Source organism: Sitophilus oryzae, unplaced genomic scaffold (genome assembly GCF_002938485.1).
Source record: "Sitophilus oryzae breed Bouriz unplaced genomic scaffold, Soryzae_2.0 scaffold_1507_pilon_pilon, whole genome shotgun sequence".
In the NCBI taxonomy this organism is placed as follows: domain Eukaryota; kingdom Metazoa; phylum Arthropoda; class Insecta; order Coleoptera; family Curculionidae; genus Sitophilus; species Sitophilus oryzae.
The window spans coordinates 904,034-929,076 of record NW_022146178.1 but is presented as its reverse complement, the minus strand read 5'-3'; the positions used below and the strand labels follow the sequence as shown (position 1 = coordinate 929,076).

The 25,043-nt window shown below is 30.6% G+C and overlaps 1 protein-coding gene across 12 annotated transcripts in view; it reads right to left on the bottom strand.

Moving 5' to 3' along the window:
• The window catches only part of LOC115878260 (cAMP-specific 3',5'-cyclic phosphodiesterase), a 743,109-nt gene that overhangs the window by 269,189 nt on the left and 448,877 nt on the right, over positions 1-25,043 (bottom strand). The window contains exons 1-2 of one of the 12 annotated variants that reach the window (XM_030894689.1): positions 11,183-11,326; positions 6,792-7,089 (exon numbers count right to left, since the gene is read on the bottom strand). The exons of 10 other annotated variants lie outside the window; for them this stretch is intronic. In XM_030894689.1, the coding sequence (XP_030750549.1) occupies positions 6,792-7,089; positions 11,183-11,222 (338 nt within the window). In that variant the 5' untranslated portion in view covers positions 11,223-11,326. Of the gene's footprint in view, positions 1-6,791; positions 7,090-11,182; positions 11,327-25,043 lie in introns of those variants that run through there. One more of the 12 variants, XM_030894692.1, reaches the window with a different exon arrangement.

The window sequence follows — 25,043 nt, the reverse complement described above, 5'->3', positions numbered from 1 at the left end:
ACAATAGTATGTCGATGGCCGTGGGAAACTATGGAAACTACAAAAAAATCTGATTGAACGCCATCTATCTGGCAATAACTAGTAGCAGCTTCTTAACCTAAAAATTAATTGCACTACCACCTAGCGCCCGAGGCTGGAACTATTTTTCGGAACTATTTGAAATTTCCGTGGAAACGGTGGAACCGCTTTTGCTATTTCACTTTCCGGCACCTGCGCATATGGTCTATTTGAAATTGTAACATGCAGTTCATAACGACAATTTGACTCGAAATACCAAGTGTGTGGTACCAGATTATTCGTAAAAAAATGCTTTTTCCAAATATGCTGATGAACCACCCTTGTTCCATTTGAAAAAATTGAGATATGATTAAAAATACGATTTGAGCATCTTTTAACCAACCAAGACAAGACAAGAAAAACATTAGAGTATCAAATCTATTTTTCCAAGGCTCCTTGATTATAAATTAGTGTTTTTAACACAACCATGGCACTCTAGATTGAAATTTAAAACACGATTTTATTTTAAGCGAAAATGTCAAAAGTTGACATATGATATGTCATTCTATTCAGAGAGTCATTTTTTTCCTTTTCATTTTAGATATTTTTTAATATATCTACTTAGATTACGATTAAATAATGACGTAATTTCTAGTATGAAAACTAGAAATATAGACTTTATATATTAGAAATATAAGTAATTTTTTATCTTGTAGAGGCTATGCATTCTAGAAGGCCGCAGGGGCATAGGAAGAAAACAAATCTCCTGGTTGAGGAACATCCGCGAATGGAGAGGCATAAGAGGGATCAGCTCGCAGGGGTGGCTGAAAACAGGAATCAGCTCGCCGTCGTGTTTGCCAACGTCAGGAGGACCAGACAAGGCACAGTAAGAAGAAGAAGCTATACCCACCCTTCTTTAGAAATCACGAGACGCTGTAACAGATTATTTCCTATATATTATTATTTATATTATTAACAGATTATTTCCTATATCCTTTACGTTCAAGTCGATGTTTTCGGTTATTAGTTTCGGGAGAGGGTCTTTTAACAGGAAGTAATAAAACAAACATCTTTCAAACGTGACTATTTTTAAATTCCCAAACTTATAGAAGGGCAAAGCAAATAAACTGTAGAACTTAGAAGTAAACAGAAAATTGTAAAGATAGACCTTAGATAAAAACGCTGGGACATTGTAAAACCAATAACCACCCTTGATAACATGTAACTATCGCCGGATGTTTGTAAAGGATCTGGGAACTTTAAGAAAGCACGTATCTACACATAAACGAGAATTAAATACGTAAAATGGTCATAGTACTGCCATCTAACAACGGGAGGTCGAACCAATTTGGTTTGAAGGGCGGTGTCAAGCTGACCAATCAAGCAAAGAACAGTACCTTTAGGGATGATCCTATTGGCGAAGTACCGAATGCACCACCCTTCAACCCTGTAATGTTGGAACTTCGGGGCTGTTTTTAGGCAGAAAAGTTAGTTCGGTTTGAGTTTCTAAAAGAGACGGTTCTCTCTCTCGGGTTCGCGAAACTCGGCAAGTTTCACGATGTGACCCCCTGTAGTTTTTAAGTCTGGTGTCTGCTAATAGTATTTTTTTATGTCCTTTTGTCAAATATTTTTAATTTTCTTCTCTAAAATTATTTTAATGTGTTGTAGTAAGATTTAGTAATGAAGGTTCAATTGATTATGTAATTATCAGATTTCTCAACAAAGCAGACACCAGACAATTTTCTTGTATTTTTCCATCACTTTTCCATTTTTAGTAATAACAAGTAATTTCGATCATATATATATTTTTTTATTTGTTCTTTATTTTCTTTTTAATATTAAATTTAAATGTTTTCTAAAAACTCGGCAGTTTTATTTCTATAGTAAAAAAATAGGAGTGTTTTAAAAGTAATAAGATCCTTATGAACGGGCAGAATATCTCCAGAGCAGTCCAGAAAAGTCTCGAGAAATGAGCTACATATTCACAGACAGAGGTCGGGCCGCAATTAAGGTAAGTTATAATAGATTTGAGAGACTAACAGCACTAAGACAAAGCATTAAACATACGCTCCAAAGAGTCGATGTACTTTTTATCCAAGTTTGCCTTCCGCTCAACTTAATTGTTTTTTCATAATTATAAAATAGTCACGCTACCCATAGACAAGATTTGTCACAACGCCACTGAAATTCAGTATAAAGAAATGGTAAAACATGAAGATGGTGCGAAAGAATAGTTTTAAACTCTCATTAGATATTTTTTTCACAGTATTTAAAATTAAGTCAATTAGATTGATTTCATGAAATTTAGACAGTTTGATTAAATATGTCTTATATACAGGGTGGTCCGAACTGTATTCCGGAAACTTCGGCAGCATATTCTGCAGATAAAAATAAGTAAAAATGTTCTTATAAAAGTATGTCCTAAAAACTTAGTTTTGGCGATACATGGTGTTAAAGTTTCATTTTTATTTTGATATTTTTAAAATAATTTCTGAGAAATTTGAATTGGATTTGAAAATTGAATTTGATGTCAGTATGACTCTTATTTGTAGGGGCGCCACCTACATATGTTTTAACTGCTTTGAAGAGCAATACATTTTCGTCCGTACCAGCATAAAACTACTGAGTGAAAAAATATACATTTCCCTGACTTTGACTTTTTACGTAAAAAATGTCTCTTGGTAAAAATCGCTATGGGCAACCGTTCGGGAAATTTTTATTTTTTTTAAATTAATCATAAATTTTTGCTGTGAAAAAAATATGATGAAAATTTCACACCTCTACTTTTCAACCAATAACATGCTTTAATGTTGACTAGTTACCATGGCAACTGAAAAAATTTCCGGAAATTTTTTCGAGGCGCCACGAAACTTTAGTGGAAATTTTTTGACAGTTGAAAAGGTAAACATAAGATCTACAATCATAATGTGAATGAACTACAATGTCTATATATTGAAATATTACCCATTTGAGTTTTAGCATTTGATGTAACTAAGGTTGGTAATATTTTTTTATTTAAGGAAATATGTTAGATATACCTACATATGAATTTCTTCGAAATTGCCATGTTCTAAAAAAATATAGTTCTGCCGCCTTTATTTAACTAAAGCTGAACTACAATGAACAGAATCGCAAACAAAATGACAAAACACATAATATGTCAAAAACATCAATACCTTGGCCAACTTAACAAATTGAAATTATTTTAAAATGTCATGTTGGATTAATATTTTTTTTTTCAAATTTAGGTGTGAAATTTTCTTACCGAATACCACGCAAGCTTAAATTATTCCTGGAAATTTTCTTTCGGGCACGAATATTTTAGGAAAATTATCCCTCGTCTTCGACTCGGGATAATTTTCAAAATATTCGTGCCCTCAAAAAAATTTCCGAAAATAATTTAAGCTCTTGTGATATTATAAGTGAAAGGATTTTTGGCACAAAAACATTTCAAATTTATGATTTCAGTCTAATAACTATTTAGTCAACATGCTTAATTTATGTCAATGATGACAAATATTCATAAATTCGATTACAAATATCTCGAGAACCCTTACTCGAAGCGATTTTTACCAATAGACCTTTTTTATGTAAAAACCGTAGTAAATGTATAATTTTTTACTCTGTAGTTTTATACAGATACAGACGAAAAGTTATTACTCTTCAAACCAGTTAAAAATATGTAGGTGGCGCCCGCTACAGGTAGGAAAAATCAAATTTCTCATGTCAAAAAATACCCAGACACCAATTTTCATCGAAATATTGACGTTACTTCATAAATTATTTGAAAAAAATCGAAATAACAATGAAACTTCTACACCCCGTATCTCCGATACTAAACATTAGGACACACATTTATACGAACTTTTTTATATATTTTGATCTTCAGAATATGCTGCCGAAGTTTCCGGAATATAGTTCGGACCACCCGCCTTTTCCCAGAAATATATATTTCTGGGAAAAGGCGGTCCATGCCATGTAAGGCGCTCACAATCTTTACTAAACATGGCTTAAGATAGGAATATTCCGATATATTTCCTCAAATTCCGCAGACTCGATCATTACGAGTTTACATCCTACCGCAACAGATACATCCAAATCCAATCGATATTTAATTAAACAGTCGCACAATAACGTAACAGCCTGTCAAATATCAGAAATAGTTTCGCATCAATACCACAACATACCATGAACATACATATACTATTTCCAACTATTTAATTCTAAAAGCCATATAAAAAACTAAGGAAAAAGTAAAATACTATTTTAAAAATACATTAAAGTATTGTGAGAGTGACATCATTAAAATCCTCTTTTGACATGGCGCATTTCTCTGTTTATTTTGTATTATTTCTTGTTTATCGTAAAATTGGTTTTATGCGAATTATACAAATCTGGAAAGATATTGTGCCTCTGGACCTGATTTACGGCGAGGTTATTGTGATTTTTACAAAGAGGGCTTGAAAAATAGTTACTTGTGCAGCTCGCGATCAATATTCGTTTGGTGCGATCGTACTAGTAGTAAAAACTAGAAAAATAATGGAATAACGTTTCACTAGGAAATAATTATACTGGATGTTTCAAAGTCAACTCTCAGTGGAATATTTAATTAAAAAGTCGCTATTCGAAACGGAGTATTGTAAACAAACTGGAGCTACAGTTTATTTTACAGGGGTACAAATTGTTTTTAAAACATACAGGATATTCCAAATAAATAAAAAACATGGCAGTTTAGTATTTTCTTTAAATAGAATATTATTAATAGAAATAAGTTTAGCATTTTTCTCATTAAGGAGACTGAAATAGACAAAATAACAAAAGACAACTTTTAATTGGCATTAAATGGCCTACACAGTTATGCTAACAAGAGAAAAAAAGACAGTAGCGCACATGTTTTTTTTTAGAAAAATAAATACTCTGATAACTCTTATGCACGTCTCTGGTGAATCTGTCGACACGTTTTTAACATTCCACAGAAGCGAATTGCCATACATTTTTAAAGAAGGTAACATAAATAAACATAACATACGTAAAAATTAAAAACAAATTAAAAATAATCATATAGAAAGTTTGAAGCCACTCCCTGGAAACTTATATGGTGAAATTTTGATAAAATAATTTAGTACATACTAAAAACACGGTATGTCGTTAGTGGTAGGAAAAATAATTTTTAGAGGTTACTAGTTTATTTGGTTGCCTGTGATATGCATATTCAGGGTGTTTCCTAATTAATCTAAAAAATAAAAAATCGTTAGAAAACGGATTAAGTATATTTATTTTTTTCTCGACAACCGTTTGATGAACAAGAAAAACTCAAAAGATCAATTTTGTTGAAAAGGATGGCCAGTTAAAAAAAAATATTTTCTTTAAAAAAGCAGTGGTGTACAATTTATGTTAAGCAAAAAAATCGAATTTTTTTAATTTTTAACACCCTGTAGATCAGAAAGGAAGTACTTTAGACCTAATAGTTATATAAAAATTGTTTTAAGAACACATGAGGAATCACACCACAATTTTTTTAGACTAATTAGAAAATACCCTGTATATTGTCAACTTGACAATGATTGCTGATAAATCAAAAAATACCTTTTCAGTGAAAAAAGACCGATTTTCGTAGGAAAAATTTTGATTTTTATTGAATTTGGGCCTCCGTCTGCAAATACCGGTTTGTTTTTTAATTTTCTATCTATCTAAATTTTAAATATCATAGTCAGAAATAGTTTTATTATTTATTAACCGTAAAAATGGTGTTTTCTTGTTGTGTTGCATCTTGCAAAGAAACTAACAAAACTGCAAAAATGCACGTGTTTCCAAAAGACGATAAGGTATGTATCTTAGATAAAAGAAAAATATATGGTATGTATTCGTTGTTTGATTTTTTTTTTCGTTCGCTTTAAAATATATATATCTCGGTCTATTCATTAGACAGCCAGTCGACTTACAATCATTTACATGAAACTCTGTAAAATAAATAAAAAAATAAACCTTAAAATATATATATTCTTATGTTTTATTAAAGTTACTCTGATATACTAATATATCAGTGTAACTTTAAAAATAAATCCTTTGAATTCAAATATAAACATAAAAAAACATTTACAGCAGAAAAGGCGAAGGCGCTGGGTTAAACGTAGTCTCTACTAAAAACACGGAGGGGCGCTTTGACCCAAAATTTTATTATTAAGTTTCATATCTATCTTAATAGTAGATTATTTTGTTTTATCCATGGTTTGAAGCTTTTTGGTTTTACCTTATTAACTAATTGTTATCAGGTACCTAGTAATTGTTAATTTTGAAGTTTAACTTGATATAATGTCATTTTAACAGAACGTCAACGGTTTTTGTCGACGTATCTGTTATAAAAAACAAAAGTGTTCTCGAATAGTTGCCTTTAAATATTTTAAATAGTTTTTTTCTTTATTCTTTGTATATGTTTTTTTTTGCTTCCGACGCGACGACGGAAAGAGATAAACTTTCTGAAACGTTAAGAATTTTTTTGTTCGTTAGGCAAATTTGTTTATCAGTAAACCTAACTGCTGAGAATTAGTCTCTTTTGGGTAAACACAGCAGTGTTTACAAAAAATATTTTGTACATTTTTGTATATTTATACTATTTTATTTTGTAGATTTTCTTGCAGTAGCGAAATACCCCTATATGATTTTTTGGAGAGATTAATCCGCCACATAGATATAGACATTTTTTTATATAATAGTTTCGCACCAATACCGCAACATACATCACCCCCTATACATTATCCAACAATTTAACCATAAAAAGTCACTAGACTACTTACACGTCGGCCCTCCTGGCGCTCCGCTCGTTCCAGAACTTGTCCCAGAAACTTTTCCTGTGTTTGATATTGAGCACGGACGTGGAGAACGTCCTGGGCAGCGCGGGGGGCCTGGAGGGTTCCGGACCCCCCGACGACGGCGCCACTGCCGCCGCCATCAGCAGCGACGGGCTCGAGCAATTGCCGAGCGAGGTGCGCGACAGCGACCCCCTCGGAGCCAGGGGCGGCGGCGAAGAGGGGGACAGGGACGGGGATCCGGGGGGGACGGTGGTCCGGCTCTCGTCCGAGGCCAGGTTGAACGCTGAGGAGTCGAGTGTGACCGTTTAGTTATAATAGGCCGATAACTTTAGACAGGTTGTCAGGAAAACAAAATGGTAGGTTGAAATTTGTAACGCAGTTTTTATTTTAATGACCAAATTTGCGACAGCTGATGATTTATTTATCAGCGATGTTGAATTACAATTAGTTTTTCTGTAACGTTTATACAGGGTTGTTCACCACATACGACACGGAGTATTGTAGCTAAACGATGAGATTTTTATAAATTGTAAGTTTTGGGTTCGATGAAGGACTATTAGAGGTACAATTTAAAAATAATTTTACAAGATACAGAGTGTCCCAAATAAGTAAAAAATATCAAAGTTGTATTTTTTTAAATGGAACACACTGTATATTATTACATTTTTAGTTTCTACGATTAAAATAAAGGTAAATTTGATTAAGGTTTATTATACTTAAACATTACCGTTTTTGAAATATTTTTCAATTTTGTGAAATTGCAGTAAAAATTTTAAGGCTTCATTTCTCCAAGGGTATCAAAGTTTTTAATACTAAATATTTACTGAAGTTTATTTACTTATCAGTTATTGTGTTGCAATAATAAAAATAATACTACCTTATACAGAGTGTCTAAAAATTTATTTTAAATAATTACTAGCTTTAAACGGCAATAACTTGTTTAATTTAAATGGAATACCCTGTATATTTTACGAGAATCAGATGCACAATTTAATTGTCTATCAAATTATATTATACCATTTTTTACCTATCTCTTTAAGTTCAACAGAGACTTTAATTTGATAACTTATTATTATATTGATTTCTGACTCAAATCCACATTTATTTATAATAATTTATTAACGAACACAATTAAGTATGTAATTAATTAGTATATGGGCGGAAATAATGGTGGTATATTTAATTAATGGTATACTCTTTTATAAAGATTTAAATAGTTTTCTTTTTGCATACAAATGGGCTAGTAATATTATCGTTTTGCTAAAAACGATAATATTACTAGTCTATACATTGTACATTTGTTGCTTTAAAACAATCTAAAATGTCAATATTCCATGGATATATTGATAAATGAGGTCTAAATTATAAGAAAATGCATTTTCTACGAAAACTTGGAAGGATAGGAAAAAAATGGTATAATACAATTTGATAGACAATTTAATTGTGCATCTGATTCTCCTAAAATATACAGGGCATTCCATTTAAATTAAAGAAGTTATTGCCGTTTGAAGCTAATAATTATTTAAAATAAATTTTTAGACACTCTGTATAAGGTAGTATTATTTTTATTATTGCGGCACGATAACTGATCAATAAATAAACTTCATTAAATATTTAGTATTAAAAACATTGATACCCTTGGAGAAATGAAGCTTTAAAATTTTTACTGCAATTTCACAAAATTGAAAATATTTCAAAAACGGTAAGGTTTAAGTATAATAAACCTTAATCAAATTTACCATTATTTTAATCGTAGAAACTAAAAATGTAATAATATACAGGATGTTCCATTTAAAAAAATACAACTTTGATATTTTTTATTTATTTGAGACACTCTGTTTCTTGTAAAAATATTTTTAAATTGTAGCTCTAATAGTCCTTCAACGAACCCCAAACTTACAATTTGTAAAAATCTCATCGTTTAGCTAGAATACTCCGTGTCGTATGTGGTGAACAACCCTGTATAGGAGTCTTAAATAAGTGCACTTATTTTCAGGGTTGTTAGCGAAGGAGAATGGTAGTTTATATCGAAAAAAAATTATGGGAGCAAATGTAGATTATTTAATAGCATTTTATAAAAATATATAGAATTATACAGGATGTCCCCAAAAAAGTTACACATCAAAGTTATGCTTTTTGTAATGAAACACCTTATATATTACTTGATTTTCGAATTCTAGAAAAAAAATAAAGATGAGTTTCATTAAAGAAGCATGTGCCTAAAACGTAAGGATTTTGACATATTTCACATTTTGTTATGAAAATGAAGAGTAAATTTTAAATTTCAATACCAGCTACCTCAATTTTAATTTACTCTGTATAGCCTGAAATTTAATACCAATATCGATTGTATGTTAAACCAAATTAAAATTTGACCCGAAAAGTTATACAGGATGAGACAAATTTAATATGGCACATTGGTCACTTTCAAAAGCAAGTTACTTCTTTATTTTAAACAGAACACCCGGTATATTATTCCAGTGTTCAATGGGGAATTCAAATATCGTCAAAATATTATTAAGGTTGCCTACCCCTCAGACAAAGATTTTCCTAGATATTTTAATTTTTATGATTTTGCGTCAGAAGATTTTTATTATTTCAAAAAATCTAGGTGGCTGTGTGTGATATATCTTTTGTTAATCTAACAAAAATTAAAAGATGTAAAATACCCAACGGTAATAAAAATATACCCGTTTAAAACATATTTTAATTATTACAGAATGAAAACTAGATATAAACGTATAATTATGTGGCAAAAATTAGCTAGATACCTAGATGAAATTAAATGCGCAAAATACTTCCTTTCCTGTTCACTGCATAACATGATCCTCTTTTCAAAAGATCTTTTCATTTTAAAATGCATATATGGGGTTCTACTTCGAAAAGCAGTTACAACCGTTTCCCTCATGTTGTCGACAATCGAATAGTTGGTCGAGTTTTATCAACACTGTCTTTTGTGCATTCACCAGTTAAAATCTAGAAACATCTAGAAATGTATTAGTTATTAGAAATACTAATTTGCCTGGAATTTGATATCTATAGAAAAGAAATACCACTACACGCAGATATATTCCTAATGAATGATATCATAGTATTGAACATAAAATGGCTAGTTTAAATTTCTTAGTCCATAGATTACTTAGTTTTCCACTTTCCAACGAAAGATTAATGAAATAGAAAGAGATTACATTAGGAATGTAGCTGAGTGTAATGGATATTCTCCTTCACTAGTTGATAAAATAATTAGAAAACGTAGGTATAGGTTAATGATTTCTGAAAATTCGACTTTTCAAGCGGAGAAAGATACGTCAAAATATTTTTCCATACAGTCTAAAAGGAATTTTTAAGAATGTCAGTTATAAACTTGTGTATAGTGCTAATAATAAATTATAACAATTATTAGGTAATCCAAAGGATAAAACACCTCTACTGGAAAGGTCGGGTATTTATGAAATTTCTTGTAAAGATTGTAATCAGAAATATGTTGGGCAAACTAGAAGATCAATATTAACTAGATTTAAAGAACGTTTAGCTCAGATAAGATATGGTAGACCGGATAAATCTTGCGTTGCCAAACATATTGTTGATAAAGAACATTGTATAGATCTTAATAACTTAAAATTAATTAAACACGTCTCAAATTACAGGCAATTAGATGCATATGAAAGCATCAGGATTAATAAATGTAAAGATAGTATGAACAGAGACAACGGTCCAATTCCTTCAAGTTCTTTGTTCCTACTACTTAAAAATGATAACTAGTTTTAAAAGTTGGACTAATTAGGCAGCTATGTTGAAGTAACGTTAGACACATTACACCTAGATCTTATCAAATAATAAAAATCTACTGACGCAAAATCATAAAAATGAAAATATCTAGGAAATTTTTTGTTGCGGGGGGTAGGCAACCATAATAGTATTTTGAAGAGACATGAATTCCCCATTAAATATCGGAATAATATACTGGGCGTTTCATTTAAAATAAAAGAGAAACTCGCTTACCAATGTTCAATACCTTGACCAATGTTCAATATCAATTTTGTCTCACTCTGTATAACTTTTACGATACCTTTTTTTGGGGACATCCTGTAGAACTCTATATTTTAAAAAGTGCTCTGAACTGACCTACATATGTTCACAAAATTTCATTTCAATACAAAGTGTCGTTCTCCTTGGAATCTCCGCTTCTTATGATATAGATAAGTTGAATACTCTCTAAATTTTTTTACCTACAAACGTGTTTTGTCAAAGAGCGCAAAGGACGCGCGCAGCACTCACAAAAACAAAATATCTAAAATGTACACTTGCTATTTCTTCAATTTACTGGTCAAACAACTGTATCATAAGTTTCAAACCACCAAATTTTTTATTCTTACATGGAATTTGGTCTAAAGTTACTGGGCTATTACTTAACATAAAACACTGTCGTTAACAGGGTGAGTTTACGGTTAGCACGACACAGTTTAGCACCACTTTACTTATGCCGGTCCACATCGCGTGGAACTATGGTCTGTATTATTGTAAAAATACCGCGGTATGTCGCGAAATTACACAACTACCGTGACGAAATTCTCGCGGGAATCATCACTACGAACATCTTAAAATAATTCGAAACACATTTTAATAGGTATCCGTATTTTTTGGCACTCGCGGGTAGCGATTTTACGTGATCGCCTTCGGTTTGATAGTAAAATAACGGTCACTTCTCTTTATCACTGTGTTGAGACACTGATGACGGACGATGACGGACATGACCGATACTGTCACAGTAAAAGGTTTAACAATCTGGGTTTTGGCGTTTTCTAGGTGTGTTTACTAAATTGTTCGAGATACCTGTTTGGTCGTAAAATTTCACTGGAGATAAAACAAATAAAAAATTATTTAATCTGAAATCATCGTTCAATTTTGTTTTGTCGGGCGTAAAGATAAACAGAGACTTTGTTTCGGATTTTATACTGGAAACACCTTAGATCAATAATATGTACCTGATGTCCCTTAGAATAGACTCACTCATTTTTGTTTTTTCATTTTTGATTCTTTTTTTGAGGTAAAATTATAATAATAAGTATACAGGGGGGTTTTGTGACGGACAGGGCTGCACGAAATACAAGTTCTTTTGATTTTTAAATCCGATCCCATAGTCTATGGGATAATTTAAAAGCAAAAAATTGTTGAATGAATTACTAAAAAAAATTTTTTCTCCAAAAAAAATTAATTGAAATTCTGAAATTTTTACTACATTTCAATGCGAAACTCCCAATTAAAACCTTCGTATAAAAATATAATAATTATAATAAATATTTTAAATAATAGATACTTTATTTTTAATGAGAAAATTGCAATAAATATTTTTATAATTAATTACTTGTTTTTTTTTCATTAAAATCGACGAAAACACAACAGGAGAGGTTGAACCAAAGCAATCAAATTCGTATTAAAAGAGAACTGAAAATAGAACACGAAAGTAAAACTAACACAATTAAAAAAACGTGTTTTGATTGCTAAGGCTATATTATCAGAACTTCAACCTTACTTCAGAAGAAAATGATATAAACTAATTTTATTGACAACGTCGCGTTATAAACTGTAGATATGCAAATCGAAAAATATTTTATCATAGATAAAGGAAACAAGTTTAGTCTGGAATGCTTTGCTTGCCGCCAAAACTTATAAATGTTTTGGTGCGCATACGTTATAGGGCGCTGCTATAGCGGTGGCTAAGAACAACTGTAAAAACAACCGATCTCTTGTCAAAGTCAGAATCTTCAAAAATTATAAAATTTTTCAAAATTTAAACCGTTCCCATTGAAAAAATACCGAGAAGTGTTTAAATGGTTCATTTTCAAAGTAATTATTGCTATCTTGTAAGTTTAATTTAAATTTTATTTACTCAAACCCGCGATAATTGTGAAAAAGTGGCATTAAAAACTTAAAAAGCTGTGTGAACTGTGAACTGCAAAAACCATCGTGGATCGTGGCATAACGTCGGTGTCCAATGTTTCATAGGTATTTCATACCTGTACTTATATAAAATAAAGTTTCTTATATGCAACACACTGTATTTTGTTTAAAAAATTAAAAGAAAATAATAATAAATTTGAATAATAATATTTTGTAATATAATTCCTTATGGGCACTTTCCATTCTAAACTTGTTTCTTCTATGGTCAATGGGTCTGCTGGCTTGACATATTCTCATTTTTTTTAATTTTTACGCTTACAAAGAAGTTTTATTAGGTTAGGTTAGAGGTTGCTGGGGTTTGGGATCATATTAGATCCCTCACTCGGAGGCCTTGGGCCCATTGCGATACCCCGGTATTGTTTTACCAGAAGTTTAAGTTTAAGAAGTTTTATTAAATTCTTGTAAATAAATTAGCTCAATCCACGACTATATAAGGCAATAAAGTGCTAATATCTGATGTTTTTACTGAATCTGTATAGAAAATGTTACATATTTATGTATTTACTATACCTAAAATACGATTTTTGCCCCTTTAAAAAAAATCAAATTCATCCCACAAATTTTTTGGCTTAAAAATTTTCTGTTTTAGGTAATCTTGCAGAAGAGCATAAAAATACATGAAGACATGCATGTCAAACTTATAGGGTAGACAGTAAACATAAAGTAGAAAAAACGTTTATACGAAGATGGTATATTGCAGCCCTTTGAAGGGGGGACTAGTTATTAAAACTAGATTTAAACTAGTTATCCTGTTATAAACTTCGAAACTGCTTCAGCTATTTGAACTAATTTTGTAACATAAATTATATTGTTAGTACATTCAATTATTTCAGCCTACTGGACAATGCTAATTTTAAGTAAGGACATGGAAACAACAGTGAACTTTATAAATTAAAAAAAATAGTATGTACAGGGTGGTCGAAATTGGTCTGTTTTAACAGAGAAAACCTATTTCCTGACTAGATAGGGCAAAACCGACATACATAGATGTCATGGGATCGATTTCTGAGCCACTTTTAATTGACTGCCAACTGAGATACGGGGTCTTTTTGATTTTTTTACCATTTTGAAAATTGCCCATAACTTTTTTATTTCGCGGAATAATAAAATTCCGTAGAAACGTTCTTAAGAAACGTCCTTTTTTAAGCACAATCCAGTGGCGTAGTCAGTTTTTTTCTATACTTGCTCTTTTTGTCAGAAATTATTAAAAATGTAATTTTTTAAATGGAAATCATAGTTGGCTATGAACTTAAAAAAATGATGGCGTTTAACCTTTTCCAACGATATAAAGTTATGTGTATTTATTTCTAAGAATGTGAGAAATATTAGGTTTTGTATCTTTGTATCGAAGCGGGCCTTGATTTTGTGTTGACTAGTTGCCTAATTATTTTTTATCACAATTTAATATTTTATATTATTATTTATCTGCATAATTAAAGACTTTTGAAAAGGTAAATCAACATTCTATATTAGTATTACCAGTTATAATTAAAACGCCAGGGTTACAACTGAACTATTAAATCGAGAATTTAGAGAGAATTAGATTGGAACAAGAGACCCTATATCTTAGCCTGTTAGGTCCTGTGATTTAACTCCTTTCGACTTTTTTATGGGGGAAATTAAAAGACCTTATATACAAGGGAAGAACCATTGGGACGAGAGAAGAATTGCACAAGGCTACTAGGCAAGCTTTTGGACTTATTACACCAGTTCGCCTAATAAATCTCTGCAATTCTGTGCGCAAAAAATGTTTATTGTGTATTCAGCAAAGATCTGTTTGAACATCTTTGATGCTTTTTTTTTAGAAAACTACATTCGTCACTCAAAAGATACGTTTTTTTAGTTTTGTTCTTTGTTTATTGTATCGATTTGAATTGTAATTACTAATACTGATATAGAATTTTAATTTAAATAATAAAATAGGTCAACACAAAATCAAGGCCCCAATAAAGATAAAAACCCCTAATATACAGGGTCCGGCAATAGTGCGTCGGGCATCTGTAGCTCTTAGAATAAAAAAAACTTGAGCATTTTGTTTAAGTGCAAACCTAAAGTATGTACCAGGATGTATTTTAGGAAAATATTTTAACTTCTATAGGGTGGCTCAAAAAAGTGTGAGTGGACCTTGATGATTTTTTTTAAATGGTATATTACACCCTGTATATTATTGCATTTTGGGCTTCCTTTCAGATCACTTTACATAACCCTAAGATATGAATAAATATATTTCGATAGTTTCAGAGATATTAAAAAGATAAATCAAAAATATATATTTTTCAGCCCATTCTTAAAAAAATTATTAAAAATACAAGAACTGTTCTGAAATCAAAACTATATTAAGTACTTACTTTAGATGGTCTGTACTTACTTTGCTATAAATATGAAAATCGTAAATTATACAGGATGTTCAAAATTCTACGCCAAACTTTCTAAAATATAAAATAATTTTTCTTTGTTTTTTAAATGGAACACCCTGTATATTATTTTTTCAATAGACTGAGAATTAAAAAATGAACATTTTTTGTATTTAGAGTATTTCAAAATTTTTGACGGTTTCGCAGATATTTGCGGGTTTATATTTCATATGGCATTTTCCACAGTAAATTTTTATCAAAGCCACCCAATGATTTTTCTCTCGTATTTTACCATTAAAAGCGCCATATGAAATAATACTGCGCGTATCTGCGAAACCGTTAAAAATTTTGAAATACTCTAAATACAAAAAATGTTCATTTTTAACTCTCCATCTAATAAAAAATAATATACAGGGTGTTCCATTTAAAATAACAAAGAAAAAATTTATTTTATATTTTAGAAAGTTTGGCGTAGAATATTGAACATCCTGTATGATTTACGATTACCATATTTATAGCAAAATAAGAACAGACTATCTAAACTAAATACCTAATATAGTTTTGATTTCAGAACAGTTCTTGTATTTTTAATAATTTTTTAAGAAGGGCTGAAAAATATATTTTTATTTATTTTTAATACCTCTGAAACTATCGAAATATATTTATTCATATCTTAGGGTCATGAAAGTGATCTGAAAGGAAGCCAAAAATGCAATAATATACAGGGTGTTCCATTAAAAAAAAACATCCAGGTCCACTCATACTTTTTTGAGCCACCCTATAGAAGTTAAAATATTTTCCTGAAATACATCCTGATGCATACTTTAGGTTTGTACTTAAACAAAGTTCTCAAGTTTTTTATTCTAGGAGCTACAGATGACCGACGCACTATTGCCGGACCCTGTATATCTCATTCTTAGAAATAGATACACATAACTTTATATCGTTGGAAAGGGTTAAACGCCATCATTTTTTAAGTGCATAGCCAACTATGATTTCTATTTAAAAAATTATATTTTTATTATTTCTGACAAAAAGAGCAAACATAGAAAAAAGCTGACTACGCCACTGGATTGTGCATAAAAAAGTGCCTTAAGAACGTTTATACAGAATTTTATTATTCCGTGAAATAAAAAAGTTATGGGCAATTTTTAAAATGGTAAAAAAATCAAAAAGGTTTACGCCATTAAACGTGTCTCAGAAATCGATCCCATTTTCTAAGTAGATATGATTTCATATAAATATTTAAAAATAATAAGAAACCCACAAATGACACAGAACTGTAAAGAAACTGTCATAGTTCTTGGCCTAATTAAAGCACTTCTATAAAGGTTTTGCTTTCCCAACAAGCTGAAAACCAACTTAGAAAAAGATCCGATATCTCCGGAAGTGCCGCCATATTGAAAATATTTTTAATCGATAGATCTGGTTGTGTAACAATAATGTGCAAAAAATCTCCGATTTAAATTAGTAGTAATCTAGAAACTTCTACTGCACGCTCAGCCTGGGACACCTTGTATACTCAAAAATATTGATATCGAACGCTTACATCACCTTATCATTATCATCATCAATAATAAAATTGATCACAGATCTTTAACAGTAAATAATCTATAGTAATAATTGATTATGTAGAGAAATATATCGGATATACAAATGTGTGTAATGTAGATATATTTAATATTTGTGGCAATATATATCACGTGTAAAACTTTGATCATAGGATTAAAATATTATTTGTCGTTATCAATTATAATCTAAAAAGAAATCATAAGACTTATCTAGATATATTTTACTATCGTGAAAAACGTTTTTAGGGGTTTAGTTTAAATTCAGTATGATTATTAAACAGTCGCTGCACTATCCCCGAATTGTTACGAAATATTTCTGGAAATATTTCGTGAAACATTTCGCAAAACATTTCTGGAAATAGTACGATAAATATAAGCTCGTGTTAAAAAAAAAACAAAGTAATCATAAATTTTGATAATATCAATTAATTATACCTACTTTTTTTCTGGATTACTGTTTAATATAAATCATAAAACATATTCTTCAAATGCGTATGTTAATCAATAATTTCCTTTGACGTACATGTTCTATAATAATCTAAGTACATTATTATCCAGCGTATTTGTTTCAAGTAGCTCTTGTATATGTCTGCCTGATCTAACAGAAAAATTACAGACGTAATTCACAGAGAGCATTTACATTTTCTCTCACTGTGCTGTCCTAGTTTTGCATTGTTAACTTCATTAGGTTATTTAAGAAGATTACTGTATAAAGGCTCGTCTATTTTAATTGAAATTTAATTTTATTAAAACTTTAATTCGTCATCAAAAATGTAGATATCTGTACTTAAACTAAAATACATATTTTAACAAAAAAATGGAAATTTTCGAAAACTATGCATTTCAAGAACTGTCAATTAATGATTTAAAACGTCATATATCCAGTTCAGTCTAAAAATAAATACATTTTCTAGATAAAATTGAAAAGTTTTATTTGTAAAATTAGAATGGTAACAGGTAAAATCAGTTTTTCAAGCATATTGTGTTGCATGGAGTTGTCAGTTCATCTATATTTCTGCTAGAATTTTCGAAACTCGATTACACAGTGATAGATTTGTTTGTAAGCTCAAATATTAATGATTTTGCTATACAAAAAGTCGCCAAAAAAAGAATACAAACATTTTTAAAATATTATTTATTAAAAAATGGCCTTATTGCTTTAAATACCGCTTGATGACATTAAAAATTACGTCACAGGATGCAAGTTAATGCAACCTCCCTTTTTTGATAGTTTTGTCTTTTCTAATGCTATTTTTTAGTAGTAGTTTATTTTTTCTCTCGCTTAGTTTTAAAGGATCTCGATCCAACTAATAGCTAAATTAATCCTCTTTCTTTTTCGTTGTAATCGCGTAAATTCTAAAACTTTTAACTTGAAATGACAATCTCGAATCTATTTTTAGAACCGTAATTAATATGAAGGAAATAGAATTAGTGGCGGACCTACATTAAAGCTATTTTAGGCACACCCTCTCTGATTCAATCATTGGTTATCGCCCCAAAATGTCAATTAAACGCCCAGTCGATTTAATCTAAAACCAAAAAATTATTACATTATCATTATCAAATATGATCGTCAATATATATTGTCATAAGTAATAGAGGTCCAAAAGTTTGTAGTTGGGACAAATTTCATGGTCGACAGATAAATAGTCAATGATTAAAAAAGTTTTGTTTGTTTTGTTTGGCTGTTTGTATGTCAGAGCATCACTGAAAAACTAATGAACGGATTATGATGCGGTTTTCACAGTTTGAAAGCTTAAAATAGTGGTCGGGATATAGGATATAATTTATTTGGCTCAATTCATAGGGGAATCAATATTTTCTCGATAAAGAGTTAAACTAGTTAAAACTTTCGTACTGTTCCATACAATAATAAAATAGTGTTTCCATATTAGAATAAAACTATCAAATTTTTTAAACAATTTTAAACGTTCCAAATAATATAAAAATATTAATAAATAAACGGGGAAAATAGAAATCCCTGAAAATAGAAACAGCAGTGATACTTTTATGCCTAGGCGTTAAAATTATTTTTTTGTATTGTCAATCACGTCGCAAAAATTAATAGTTTTGTGAGGTTAAAAAAAAAATTATTATTATTAATGTTTTGCAGTTAAAAACATATTTTTCGCACCTCTTTAAAGCCTTTGCAAAATAAACTACACTCCGTAAATATAATCTTGTGTCTAACATACAGTTTAACAATCCTCTAAATACACGGTAGCTATAAATAACTCTAAGTTTCTATTTTTGCTTTATATAAATGCCAAAAATACATTCAATGTACAAAAAATATTCTAGCAAATATTATTCCACATTGCAACTTGTTCCGTATTCGTTAGTTTAGATAACATTTCAAGTTCACTTAACGTAAAATCAAGCGAAAGGTCATAGGCGGTTTATTTAAACAAAAACAGAAAATTTAGTTTTGAGTTTGAAAGTAGGTACTTGAGATTTCGTGAGTTATTTTGATGTACTAATGAATTAGGTAAAGACTACTTTAATCAAGAAATAGCAATTTATGTAAAATATATAGAAAGTTGAATTTTTGTGTTTAATAATTAACATATTATCAATAATCAATAAGAGCTAAAGAAAATATATGACCAATAGCAAAGAATGTAATAATTTTTGTTTAAACATAGAAAAAAAATTGTTTGTGCACTTAAGTGTAAAACTTCTTACTAACAGCTATTAAATTGAAAGATTTGAAGGATTTTTTATGAATGCTTTGTATAAAATTCAAAAAAATAGAGTTAATATAAAACCGTATACTATTCTAGTTTTAGAATTTTATAATGTTTTATTTTTATTTTTATTAAAAACCAATAATTCTATTGTCCGGCTGGATAGCTGTGTGCATTAAACCAAAATACTACTGCATCTATATCCCTGACTACTACTAAATGCTACTAACCAACAATTTGTTTTATGTAGTCTGTAGTAGTAGTGGGAACTATCGAATGAATACTATCGAAACATTCGATAGTTGCAATTCATTCGACTAATTCGATAGTTAGCAAAAAAACATTCGTTGAAAACTATTCGAATAAAAATTATCGAATGAATGCGTCATCTGCCTTGAAATATTGTATTCTAGTAATTCGGCAGCAAAAACCATTCATTTATAAAATTCATTCATTTATAAAATTCATTTATTCGTCAGGATCGATTATAATAAAATATTAACTGGATTTTAGTTGTCGCTCGGCATAGGTTTCTTTCCGAGAAACCCGGCAGCGGTCGGTGGCAATGCTATGAAAGAAGCCGGCATCTTTCATTTTTTGCGGAGTCAGATAAAGATAAGGACACATTATTTTTTTTATTGAGGTGTTCGTATTTACACAGAAAATACATTATGAAGGGCGCTGTTGCCATATATTGGTATTAGTTGATATTAGCAAAGAATATTATTGTTTGGCTTTAGTTAGTTAGGGATAGTATGTCTATATATTTTGCATTTTTATTATTAATATTCTGTTGTTACACTTCAATAATACTTGCTATTTTGGATGTAGGAAAATTATTTTTAATGTTTTTAAGCAAAGACTGGTTTAATAAATAATAATAACAGTAATAATTTTTTATACCTATTAACAACAAAATTTAAAATAATTTAATATAAACATTTTTTTAAGTAGTAGCAAAATATAAACAACAAATTAGATGTCAAAATTATTTATATTAGATCCTATTTAAATATAATATAGTCTCTAAATTTTTTGTGTGGCAACGTTGGTTTATTAAATAATACTAATTACAGAACTAATTTGTTATATTAACAACAAATTTTAAAATCATGAAATATAAACATTTATTAATTTTCTAAGCATGCAGTGTAATGGAAGGAAAATATTAATAAAAAATTAGAAATCAAAACTATTTATATTAGGTACTTTATATTATTATTTAAAAATAATATTTACTTTTACTGGCATTTACTTTAAAAATATAAGAGAATTGGCATAAACAAAATACAAACATCGTTATCTTTTTTTTTAAATTGGCACGTGTAAAACTTTCAATTTAATTATCTCACCCCATAGTTTGAGTTCGATAACCCCCCATTTACTTAACCACATTACTTAAATATGATTATTAAGTTCAACTAAGTCATATTATTATAACATCCAAAATACAAATATGTATTTTTAAAATTAATTGTAAGTTCATCTCATCTCTCTTAAAAATTGCTACTTCTCAAAATTTCCCATTAAAAAATAGACCATATATCATATAAAATTAAATAATTGAAAGATTGGGCTACGGAAAATCACACAAATTTTCGGAAAAATTTTACACCTGCACACGCACGCAATCGTCAATTAAAAAAACTACTATTTATTATTTTTAAATATTTTTAATAAACGCAAAAATAGCACAGTATTTATAAGGTGAAGTTATAAAAATTTGGAAGAACTAATAATGCACTGACACACAAAAATCAAACGAATACTAAATTTCATTTTTCATTTATCAAAAGCATTCGATAGTCGTGGCTCAACGATAACCATTTAGTCGCACGGCGAGGTTGTCACATATGCTTTAGTATACAAATGAATGAATGATTTTATTCGAATAAAACCATTCGATTGTTGAAATCATTCATTCAGTAACCATTCGATAGTCTAATTCATTCGATAGTTCCCATCGCTAATCTGTAGTCTGTTTTTGTTTAAATGTTTTATTCATTATTCATGTTGGGGATTTATTTTTAAATTAATGTTAATCGTTAGGCAACCAGTATTTCTTTTGCATAATCAAAATTGTCACTTTAACTTTGACATAACGAAATTGTCTCAAAGTCGCTGTCTTTTTTAGACAGATGTCACTTGTCTTGTCATTATTTAATTCATTATTCAAATTCTCAGTGTTAACAAAAGTTTCATCTTAAAATGAAATTTTAATCAATCACAATTGTTTATCTCCATCATTTACCGGATTAACAATACAGAAATTACAGCTCAATTACAAACAATTCATTATTTGTAGTGATTTACAGTAATTTTATTAAATTATACGAATATTCTAGTAGATTATTGGTTTGAAATAAATATGACGTGTCCTCCAATGAAACTGCGAGTTACTAACTCTAAATTCTAATTCTGAGCTGGCAAATGGGCTAAATGCTTTACCTAGACCAGAAGCTACAAACCTATCGATGAAAATATGCATGAAATCAAGGTTGGTACAGTTTCAAGTTTATTATAGAGATTTTCTTAGCTGCGTATGTCACAGATCGTTACCCAGTGTTGCCACAAGCTTTCACTTTTTCACTTTCACAGATTTTTTAAACAGTACTTGCAGTGTCATAAGTAAAAATTCCAACGGTAGATTTTAGTATCTAGATTTCTTTAATAGAAGACGGGTGATACGCCAATGCCCAGCAATCAATTGAATCTTAACATGTTACTGCTGCGGACACTTAAATGAATTGATGTGGATTTCGATGCGTTACGATATCGAGTGAACAACGTGAAAGCCAATAAATGTCGAATAAATCAGTCGAGCTATCTCTAAAATAACATTTTTGATATATTTCTTATGTAGTTTGTCGACGAATTTATTTTTGGCTTCAGAAGTATACTAGAGAAGGAAGAAATCTTACTAAAAAGGAGACTTTTAAAAATTTATTTTAAATCTAAATAGAATTCTTAAACTTTATATCTAGAGCTAAAATTAACTTCTGGCTCGAGCGTCAATATAATGCTTTATATTTTTCGAGATTACTGTTTTATATCAGAAAACGAAAGAATAAAGAACGGAAGAAGCTCTAAAAGTTTCATTTAGCTTTAGAAGATTTTGAATCGCCCGACATGTAATATGTCCGGTCGTTGGCGGAATTACCCTTGCCAGCTTAAGATTCGAAGAGAAATCTATTATTTTTAAGAAAGTGATACTTGTACCCTTGTTTTGAAATATACTTCTTAAAAATATCTTCTTCTGTTATCATTTTACACTTGATATGCTCTAGTAGCAAATACGTTACAGCAATTACAAGAAATTTTGAACACATATACATGGGCATACGAGGCTTTGGGACTTAAGCTGAACATCGATAAAACTAAAATCATATGCACTTCCCGGAAGATCACAACAATGCTATAAAAATCGGAGAAGAACTATTGGAATATGTAGCGGAATTCAATTACCTCGGGAGTTTGATTCGGAAAAGGCCAATATCGACTCTGAAATTCAGCACATGATTAGTGGCGCCTCAAGAGCATTCTGAAAATTAAAAAACAGAGTTTTCTACAATCATAACTTGAGCACAAAAATAAAACTTGCAGTGTACCGAGCTATAATAATTCCCACAATGTTATATGGAAGCGAAACCTGGGTGCCGTACAGCCGACACATGAACGCATTAAACAAGTTGCAACAGAGACATGTTACAAAGACAACTCTTACGAATAAAATGGTTCCATCATATCTCAAACGTATCGGTCCTTGAAAGAGCTAACTGCGAGAGTATTGAAGTCATGGTTACAAAGTCCCGCTTAAGATGGGCTGTCACGTGTGCAGAAGCAAGAAAACCGCATACCAAAATCTCTGCTTTGTAACGTTTTTAGTTCGTTACATGTCTTTTTTATATATAATATATGATGTCTGGCCTATCATCACCGGATTCCCTCTCGTTCAGGCCGAATAGTTATTAGGCACGCTTGGCGTAATTTTTACGTTCCCTAGTCGCCAACCCTGCTGTCGTTTCACTGTTCTGTGGAGGCGCGCGCTGTCAAGATCCTTGTCATATGTCAAGGCGCCTCTCTGCGTTTTAACCTCACTTTGTTTTTGGCTACGGTTGCAAATCCTGCTTTTAGAAATGGCAATTTAAATCTTGCTGCAAAATCTGAATCAGCTGCCATTTCGAAGCTACAGGTAAAGATGAGTTATTATCTTTTATAGATTCGATATTATTATAGTAGAGGTAGAGTTTAGGGTAGGTAGAGGTAGAGTTTTGGATGTCCCAACTTGTATTTGTATTTTGCTGGCACGTTGGCGTCCCTTTTCTTTTCTTTTGTCCTCCAGAATGTTACATGGAAGAAAGGACAGTTTCTTTGTTTATTATTAAGCCCTCGGAAGTAATTCGAGGTAGTTTTGTTTTGTTTATTAGACCTTGTTTGGTTTTAAACAAAAGTTTCATATTTTTAGGGTCCAAGGTACGGACTATTTACAAGGTACGGGCATTATCCAAGGTCCTAGTAGTATCCCAGGTACGGGTAGTGTTCCCTTGTACCATTATCCTATGTACGGATGTCCTGTGAACGAGTGTTCCCAGTAGGAATGATTTTTCGTGCATATAAAGTGCCCCAGCGTGGATGTAGCTTGAGCCCCATGCTGCTTCGTTCCCATCTATAAGTTACGGCTGTTCCAATTCATGGTGTCCTCATTCTGGCTCCTTTTGTTGTATTGGATGGCCAAGTACAGAGATGCGAGACCACCTCACGCTGTTACTGTTTGAAGCAGGATTACATAAAGAACAGCTAAGTGTAGATTTAAGTTCTAGTTTTACATTTAACATCTAAAACATTTTCAGTCTTAAACAATAACGTACATCTCTTAAGTAATATCGTACAGACTATGTTTAGTGGTTAGATTATTAAGAACATTCATGTCGATTTAATATTTAAAATATAATTTAGATCTTAGGTTTCATTGCATTACGTCTTGTAATGGTATTACTTTTATAGATATTATTATTGCACTATTTTAACAGATGAATAACCAAACATAGATTCTAGAATCTACGGGTTGCAGCATCTTCGATTTAACATCACATAAAATATATCAAATTAATTAAAGTAATACTACATTTCACACATTCTCTTAAACTTTACATGTCTTGTATTTTATCATAGTTGTTTTTATAGATATTTAGTACAACTCTTAACACCACTTTCTTTGACATATAACCACTATATATTTACTAGAACTTTACAATGTCATGTACCAGCAAAGAACATCATGAATGAATATAATCACTAGTTTTAAGTAATAAACAACTGTGTTTTCTTTCTCTGTACATGCCTGGCGCCCAATATCTATTTTTTTTGTTTATTGTTATTAATTAGTTTTCTTTCCAGTGAAATACCTTATCCACGACTGCTCTTCGATGAAAAGCTGCCGTGCGCAGTGGTAATGTTTATAAAAAACGCTACAGCTTTACGGTGCGCTTGTAGACGGTAAGTGGAGGCCGGGTGGACAACTCAAAAGGTACAAGGATATTTTCCACGAAAACTTAAAGGGAATTAACAAGCAGAATCAGTAGGAAGAAGCAGCTCACAATAGAATGGAATGGAGAAGAATTGTAAAGTCAGTTAACAGCGACAATCAAAGAGTAAAGAGGCAAC